Source organism: Mesoplodon densirostris, chromosome 11, assembly GCF_025265405.1.
Source record: "Mesoplodon densirostris isolate mMesDen1 chromosome 11, mMesDen1 primary haplotype, whole genome shotgun sequence".
Lineage (NCBI taxonomy): Eukaryota > Metazoa > Chordata > Mammalia > Artiodactyla > Ziphiidae > Mesoplodon > Mesoplodon densirostris.
This window is the reverse complement of record NC_082671.1, coordinates 50,350,664-50,359,721: the sequence shown is the minus strand read 5'-3', so window position 1 is coordinate 50,359,721 and position 9,058 is coordinate 50,350,664. Positions and strand designations below refer to the sequence as shown.

Below are 9,058 nucleotides of genomic sequence, written 5' to 3'. Positions count from 1 at the left end.
TAAAAGTATGAATCTGCTTTTGCTCAAAATTAATTCTTAGACTATGAAAATATATAATGGAGAATCTGACCTAGTCTTACCTAGCCTTCAAGGCCTTGAATAGGAGACACTTGGGATTTCATCATCAAAGGAAGAGAGTATGAGTTAACTGGGCAAAAGTGGTGGGATGAGTTATGGTTGTAAAAGGTATTATAGGCAGAGAGAAGAGAAGAGCGTTCGAAGGCCCCAGGAATGAGGTGATGGGCTTGATTCCATCACCGCTGGACACAGTAACATATAGCAGGCTGTCAGTTGGGAGATGGGTTGGTCAGTTGAGGGATGGGTGGGTGGGGTAGGGTATTTATTTTGGCAGAGAGGAAGAAGCTGCCCCTGAAACACAGTGATATCAGTATCTACATGATGGTGTTCACGTCATCAGGTGGTTATTAATTTTGTATCCGTATTGAGTTCAGTTTGATCTGGCAACATGCTCCTCCATTATTACATGTTGACCCCAAGGCCATATTTTTAAACTCATTCCACCCTGGGAAGCACCCTAGAGGCAGGAGCTGAAGTCAAGAGCTCCAACAGTGTGGGGATTCCTGTGGCTGACAGATTCACAGTGACCTAGCAGGAAGCTCAGCTGCCTCCAGGAATGGACAGAACAAAAAGTGACAAGCCCTTGAATGCCAGGAATGCCAGGTCAGTCACTTCCTGTTTGTGGTGTATCTTTTAGGCTCAGCTCCAAAGTGACAGGGAGAGCAGAGTTCACAAATCTGAGCTTGACTTTTCTGGGCAGAGAACTCCTTGTCAGTGGTGCCATCTGCAGGGCATTAAGGAATTTGCCAGGAACTTGATGGGACTGGGAGGGGAAAATGGCATATCTCTCCTCCCTCCCTCAAACTCTTAATCTGAGCACGTCCCTAAATCATAGCCCTGGTCCTCCATAGGGCTAAAAGACCCCTATTTCTCGTGACTTTTTGGCAGGCAATATTTAAGGAACCTGGTCCTACAAGGTAGGACCAGGGCTGTGGTGTCACTTTCCTTCTTCCCTACCAACTGAATCTGTCCTCTGTAAAAAATGAAGAAGTGGGCTCCTCCCATTTTCAGGTCACCTCAGTGAGGTTGAGAGTGCTGGGTTGTGAAGGCACTTAAGCATTATATTATGGTGTTAAAATTTTGTAAAATGTGGACTTCCCTAGTGGCGCAGTGGTTAAGAATCTGCCTGCCAATGCAGGTGACATGGGTTCGAGCCCTGGTCTGGGAAGAGCCCACATGCCACGGAGCAGCTAAGCCTGTGCACCACACCTACTGAGCCTGTGCTCTAGAGCCTGAAAGCCACAACTACTGAACCCGCATGCCACAACTACTGAAGCTCACGCGCCTAGAGCCTGTGCTCCGCACCAAGAGAAGCCACCGCAATGAGAAGCCTGCGCACCACAACGAAGAGCAGCCCCTGCTCGACACAACTAGAGAAAGCCCACACGTAGCAATGAAGACCCAATGCAACCAAAAATAAATAAATAATTATAAATTAATTTAAAAAATTTTTTAAATGTGGGTGAGTGTAAATTGAAGCTGTTGATGTTGTTAAGGTTAATAGTCATTATTATCAGTATCATCACCCTCGCCATCTCTAAGTAAAGCCTTCTTGGGCTTTATTTATTTCTATTTCTCTTCTAAATAAATGGTTCATTCTTCCTTGGCAGTGGCTCTGGTGTCCTGCTGAGCAGAGCTGTCAGGTCCTGGGGTACCCTGCCCCTCACTTCCCAAGCTTGGACACACAACTCTAAACTTACAAGTCCTTCCAGACTTGATTGCCCTATTTGCCACCCCTCAACTCCCCACACACCTGGAGAAAGACAAGATGGAACTCTAGAGTGCAAAAGGGGAAATAGGCCCGGAAGGTTCAGAGAGCCCCACTAGTGACAGAACAAGGAATCAAGTGTCTCAGTCAATCTGTTTCCAAGGCCTCTCTACCCTGAGGCTCAATTTCTCAGAGGGTGCTAAAAGACACTTGGGCCTGGAAAGAAAGTGAATGTGTTTTACAAACCCCTAGAGCTTGCTGTTTATATTAAAAAGAGCAATAAAGAATCTGGCTTAAGAGTGAAATAAATTATCATTAGTTATTTTTACTTCCATTAAAGCACTCTGTGAGCCCTAAACCTTACCAGGCACTGTGATTGCTGCTGGGGCAGAGATGTAGATAATAAGACTCCCAATCCCCCCACCAAAGGAATGCTTGATGGCATTTCCTGGTTGCCTCAGCATTTCAGTATAGCCATTTCCCACCTCCATGTCCCACACTTAGTATCTCATAGTACCAAAGGCTTTGACTACTAGTACCTGCTAGTTATCATCTTGACCTATAAGATTGGGAACAGAGGGGACAGAGGGAAATACTGAATTTGAGCAGCAAGTCAGATCTACAACCAAATAACTGGGTATAAAGGGGACTGGATAGTTTAGGAGTGTAGATAGGAGGTGTCTGTTCTAAAAAGCAACCAAAGACACTGAAATTGGGAGTCTGAATTGTAGAAAATGGAAAATCCCTTCCCTCTAAACTATACGTTTCCTCTCTTTTAAAAAATGAAATATTTCAAGCATACAGGAAAAAAGGCTAATATAATTGGTACTCTATTTGATAGAAACATTAACCCTTAGGGTTTTGTATATAACTCCCACGGATCCTTGCCTATCATTGTATAGTTTCCTCCCACATTGAATAGGACTGACGTGTAACGAATAGGATATTGTAGAAATGAGTGTGACTTTCGAGGTTAGGTCATAAGACTTTGTGGTATTCAATTTACCTTCTCTTAGCTCACTCTGGGGGAAGACTGCTCCCATGTCGTGAGGACACTCAAGCAGCCTTATGGAGAGGTCCACGTGGTGAAGAACTAAGGCCACCTGCCAACAACCAGCACCAACTTGCCAGGCATGTGAGTGAACCACCTTGGAAATGAAACCTCCAGCTCCAATCAAGCATTCAGATAACTGCACCCTCAGTCAACATCTATACTGAAACCTTATGAGAAATCCTGAGTCACAACCATCCAGCTAAGGTGCTCCTGAATTCCTGACCCTCAGAAACTGCATGAGGTTTTATATATAAAAATATAGGTTTTTTTTTCATACACATACATTAAGCCACAAAGTTTTTGGGCAATAGATAACGGCATTGCAAACACCTATGTACCTACCACCCATCAGTCGTAACGCTTTATTTACTACAGATCTTTTCTTAAAAATACAAACACCCCTCCCCCCAAACAAAAACAAAAAATAAAACATTATAGTTGAAACCCTGGCTTCTTCTCTATCCTGCCCCTGCCTTGCGCCTCAGAACTCCTAAAAAAAAGCACCATGGCACACTGGATACCTAGTGTGTGCTTTTCCTGAAAAACTCTTCTATTTTCATTTCCCAGGCTCCAGCCTAGTTATCTTTCCCTCTTATATTGCAGAAAAGAACAGTGACTTTCCAAAGGTTCTTTAGTCATCTCTCAAGATGGTCTTTCTCCGAGAGAGTTCAACAGTAACTCAAAATCCTATCTGCATTTGGTCACTAATTCCATTAGGGTTCCCCTCAGTGCTTTAAAGCCCTGGGATCTGCCTTCCCCTGGGACCTGTGGTATCTGGCTATATGGGTGTTGCTGTGCCACCCAACTGAGCTTTCTCTCTGAAATGTCTATAGACTGATTTTTTCGATTGAGGACAGCTATTTTTTAAGTCTATAGGATTTATGGACTAGGGAAAAAACTGATAAAATTTTGGTCTTCTCTACTCTTAAACCAAAACATCAATGTCTTCAGACCTTAATAATCCCTGTGCTTCCTGAATTTGAAAGGTACATCTTCTTGGAGGCAAATGAGATGCAGAGGATTTAACCTATCTCTATAGTCAACTTTAGATGTAGCCAAACTATATACCGGAAAGAATGTAAACTACACCAAGTGCTATAAATTGTAAACTTTTATCCTAACCTTTGCAAATGTTGCCATTTCATCCCTTGTAAAGCAGCCACTCAGCCGCTTTCCCACACATGCACATAGCTTACTCCCCATTTTTTTTTCTATACTAGGATTTTTGATCACTAGCATTCTGATCCTGCAACTTTTCTTCTCCCATCCTCCCTACAGGTGGGAAACAGCTTTTACATCTTCCTGCTCAAATATTCTCCAGCCTGATGTTTACCTGTTCAAGGGTCACTAAGATTTTTTTGTTCCACTGATAGGTAAGCAGGCCTCTTTAAACAGCAGTATTTGTAGCATATTAAAAACGACTTCCCATACCTAACTTGTAATTACCCAATAACTTCAAGATCTAGATTAGCAAAATCACTCTCATCTGAATTTACATTTTCTCAAGCCCCCTGACCTGGATTTCAACACTGGTTGATCTAAGAGTGGATGTATGTGTAACTGATTCACTTTGCTATACACCTGAAACAACATTGTAAATAAACTATACTCCAATAAAAATTTAAAAAAATTAGGTTGTACATCTGAAAACAAAAAATCTTGGTTAAGGTGAAGTTAACAGATCAGTTTCAGAATCCAGCTCTTCCGTTTTTCCAGACCAATGTGCTCCTTCCCCCCCCCCCCATAGAGCTTTCTAGAGTGAAATCCTTGATATTACCACCCTGTTGCAGAGACTTTCAGGTGTAGGAGTGGTAGCACATCTTGAATTGGAGAAACCAATTTAGAAGCACAGAACTCTTTCTTAAAGCCTTTACTTTTCAGACATGACAAAAATCTTACAGGTACACATGGAAAAGCAATACATGATCACAGTTGAAAGTGAAGACAATCTAGTCAGAAAGCTTTTACTCCTGTCAGCTAATGTTGAAGCTGAAGTTCTGCATATGACATGCTGCAGGGCTGAAAGGAATGGAATTAGTATTCTTCTCCTTCTTCCTCTCCCTCTCCTTCAACAGAATCCACACCAACCTCCTCATAATCCTTCTCAAGGGCAGCCATGTCCTCACGGGCCTCAGAAAACTCTCCTTCCTCCATGCCCTCACCCACGTACCAGTGAACAAAGGCACGCTTGGCATACATCAGGTCAAACTTGTGGTCCAGGCGAGCCCAGGCCTCAGCGATGGCTGTGGTGTTGCTCAGCATGCACACAGCTCGCTGTACTTTGGCCAGGTCTCCACCAGGTACCACAGTGGGAGGCTGGTAATTAATGCCAACTTTGAAGCCAGTGGGGCACCAGTCCACAAACTGGATGCTGCGCTTGGTCTTGATGGTGGCAATGGCAGCATTGACATCTTTGGGAACCACGTCGCCACGGTACAACAGGCAGCAAGCCATGTATTTACCATGGCGAGGGTCGCATTTCACCATCTGGTTGGCTGGCTCAAAGCAAGCATTGGTGATCTCTGCTACAGAAAGCTGTTCATGGTAGGCTTTCTCAGCAGAGATGACAGGGGCATATGTGGCCAGAGGGAAGTGGATGCGGGGATAGGGCACCAGGTTGGTCTGGAATTCTGTCAGATCAACATTCAGGGCTCCATCAAATCGCAGGGAAGCGGTGATGGAGGACACAATCTGGCTAATAAGGCGGTTAAGATTCGTGTAAGTTGGGCGCTCAATATCAAGGTTTCTACGACAGATGTCATAGATGGCCTCATTGTCTACCATGAAGGCACAATCAGAGTGCTCCAGGGTGGTGTGGGTGGTGAGGATGGAGTTGTAGGGCTCAACTACAGCTGTGGAAACCTGAGGGGCTGGGTAAATGGAGAACTCCAGCTTGGACTTCTTGCCATAATCGACAGAGAGACGTTCCATCAGCAGGGAGGTGAACCCGGAACCAGTTCCCCCACCAAAGCTGTGGAAAACCAAGAAGCCCTGAAGACCTGTGCACTGGTCAGCCTGTTACAAAAGAGGAATAGAAAAAACATAGTTATTGCTCTTTGTGATACCATCATAGTAATCATAATAAATATTTTCACTTTTCATATTAACTCCAAAGATTTAGGTTGTATTCTGACAAGAAACACTTTTTAAAAAATGGAGACCTTCCTTAAATTACTCAGCATTTATTAAAAATATCTCCATTAATATTTATAAAATGACATCAATAGTTCATATTTTAATTGAACTTAAAAAAAAACTTTAAAGGAATAATTAACCTCACTATTACATTTCAATTCTGTATGAAAAAAAGAGCATATTCCAAATATCTCCCTTAGGTTCATTAATTTACTTTATTCTTGAGAATAAACATACCAGTTTCCGAATTCGGTCCAAGACGAGGTCAATGATCTCCTTGCCAATGGTGTAGTGACCTCGGGCATAGTTATTGGCAGCATCTTCCTTGCCTGTGATGAGCTGCTCAGGGTGGAAGAGCTGGCGGTAGGTGCCAGTGCGAACTTCATCTGGAAAAGGAAAACGAAGCAGCCACCCATCACTAACAACCTGCACAAGTCTGCTCGACCCCAGGGCATCAATGGAACCCCCAGGATACACCTCCTGTTCCGGACCCCCAGGCTCTCATTAGGATTACTGAGGTCAACTCACCAATGACCGTGGGTTCCAGGTCTACAAACACTGCCCTGGGCACATGTTTGCCAGCGCCTGTCTCACTGAAGAAGGTGTTGAAGGAGTCATCTCCTCCCCCAATAGTCTTGTCACTTGGCATCTGGCCATCAGGCTGGATGCCGTGTTCCAGGCAGTAGAGCTCCCAGCAGGCATTGCCGATCTGGACACCAGCCTGGCCAACGTGGATGGAGATGCACTCACGCTGTGAGAGGGAGGAAAAAAAAAAAAACATAAAAACCCAATTAGTGGGGCTTTCCTCGTGGCGCAGTGGTTGAGAGTCCGCCTGCGATGCAGGGGACATGGGTTCGTGCCCCGGTCCGGGAAGATCCCACACATGCCGCGGAGTGGCTGGGCCCGTGAGCCATGGCCGCTGAGCCTGCGCGTCCGGAGCCTGTGCTCCACAACGGGAGAGGCCACAACAGTGAGAGGCCAGCATACCACAAAACAACAACAACAACAACAAAAACCAATTAGTGGTGACTGTGAAGCAGAACAAAATGTTTATGGAAACTTAATCTTACAAACTTCCTTTCAAAACGAATTACAGTGTAATGCTTTTTTTCTTAATCTAGGGGAGAAGGGCTATACTTTTGATCTCCATTAGTTTTAATTAATTTCCTTTTCCCCTCTAAATTGGGAAGGCCTCTTTCCAGACCAAGAAAAGACCTTAGTCATTGCTTCCTCCTTTGGAGGATCAAGATAGGGAGGAGGTCATCCATCTAGCGCTCAGGCCCCAGAATTCCATTTTAGAGTAGGTGGCCAGATTTCTGGGCAGCTCCCAACACAGGAACCACGTGGCCAGAACAGTGCAGAGGAAATGTCTGGCTGCAGGGACGAAGGGTGGGGCTCTGCGGCAAAGGATGAATGAGCAATTCCGGGTGCGCGCGCCCGCGCCCTCCCCCCACGCCGCGGTTCGTGGAGCCGCGCAGCTGCAGAGGCTCTCAACAGCCACGTCTGCAGAGGCGCAGCCATGCCCAACCATCCTCCGCTTCCCGTAGGCACCGAGTTCAGTCCAGCACCTCCACATGTGTCACGACGCAGCAGGGGATTATCGGCGGCCCAGATCTGGACCAAGATCCGATTTCCGTTCCCTCAAAACCCCTCACCGCTACCACCTGCTCCCACACGCATTCCTAACACAGCAGAGAGCAGGGAGGGACAGATGGCCTCTACAGGCTGTTGGGAGCTAGCTGCCCTAATACACTGGCGTAGCGCAGTACACCGATAAGGAGTCCTTCTCCACATTCATCTTACTGTTTTTATTTTTTAAAAGGAAGAACTCGGGGTAACAGGAGATACGCCCTCCAGCCATAGACCTGCAGCGCCGCAGCGCGCGTGCGCACTGCAGTGGCGGGCTCCCGTCCACTCCCTGGCGGGAAGGTAACGGCCGCGCATGCGCTTTTGTATCCAGCTCCTTCCCGCCTCCGCTTTTCGTGCTGAGGAGGAAGTGAGGGCGGGGAGAGCCGCGCGCGCGCTCGCCAAAGGCTGGGGGGAAGAGGGGGATGGGAACGCGCGGGAAAAGAATGCAGCCTTGAGGGCACCACGCCCAGGAGTTAAGGGCTAAATGAGAGCCCCAACCACGGTGAAGGAGAGAGTGTCCCACCATCCCCTTCCAGAGTCCCAGAAAAAAAGGCGGTGGGCTCCCTCCGTTCCCTCTTCCCGGGCCCCAGCGGTTCTCCACAAACGAGATTTATCTACTCTCATCCTCGGCCCTCGCCTCGCTCTTCGCCCTCCAAATGAACAGCGGTGGCGCCAGCCCTCTCTAGCTAGAGGCCCTCCGCGCTCCCCCAGTCTCGCTTTTCCCCGTTTTCCCGAGCGAGGCCGGCAGTACACTTACCATGGTGGCTACGGGTCAGCAGGCGCAGGCAACAGGAGTAGACACCGGGTCCCGGTTACCGTCCTCGACAAGCTAAGAGTCGAGGTAAGTAACGCACTGAGGCGGGGGTGGTGCGGGAGCCACTTAAGTAACGGTCCGGGGAGGGGCTGGCGGGCACAGGCGGTGCCATAGCCGCAGGCCCCTCCCCCGGCCCGGCGTACCCACTCGGCGCCCGGCTCGGCCGCCGCAAAGGCGGGCTCCTGGCCCCGAGCCCTTCCCCGCGCCGGGCGTGCGGGGCGGGGTCCGCCGCGCCTGCGGGCCGCGAGCTCCGGTGCTGCAGTCTTTGGCGCATGACCGCCAGGGCCTGGGCGGGGGCGGGGGCGGGGGATGGGGCGCAGGTTCGGAAGAAACCAACATGGGAAAGGGGGCTCGATTGCTTTAATTTGGACGAATCCTAAGATTGAAGAAGTCCACACAGTTTTAAAGATGAAGCACCATGAAATGGAGAAACTTCTGGTCCAGATAGCTCAGCTGATTATTTTCACGTTGTCACCATTTGTCAATGAGTTTTGTTTTTCTCTTCCCAGTTCCTTTAAAGGCAGTACAGAAAGCATTTACCTGATAATGTGGAGGAGCAAGGTTTAAAAAAAATAGTTCTGTTTGGTTTACTTGTTATTTAAACTAAAGCTACCAAACAGTATTTCAGTCATTCAAAGAG

The 9,058-nt window shown here is 47.4% G+C and overlaps 1 protein-coding gene across 1 annotated transcript; it reads right to left on the bottom strand.

Annotated features, from left to right (window-relative positions):
* Positions 1-4,695: 4,695 nt before the first annotated feature.
* On the bottom strand, positions 4,696-8,472 carry LOC132498498 (tubulin alpha-1B chain). Its single transcript, XM_060112221.1, has 4 exons — positions 8,362-8,472; positions 6,504-6,726; positions 6,213-6,361; positions 4,696-5,855 (listed from the first exon to the last, which is right to left on the bottom strand). The coding sequence occupies exons 1-4, from the start codon at positions 8,362-8,364 to the stop codon at positions 4,875-4,877; spliced, it is 1,356 nt and encodes a 451-aa protein (XP_059968204.1). The 5' UTR covers positions 8,365-8,472; the 3' UTR covers positions 4,696-4,874.
* Between the last annotated feature and the right edge of the window lie 586 nt (positions 8,473-9,058).

Bases quoted from the DNA above. Each gene is read 5' to 3' on its own strand.
- LOC132498498 (XM_060112221.1), bottom strand. The intron at 6,362-6,503 runs GTGAGTTGACCT...TTCCTTTTCCAG, and splicing joins CCTGGAACCCACGGTCATTG to ATGAAGTTCGCACTGGCACC. The intron at 5,856-6,212 runs GTATGTTTATTC...CTTTTGTAACAG, and splicing joins TGGACCGAATTCGGAAACTG to GCTGACCAGTGCACAGGTCT.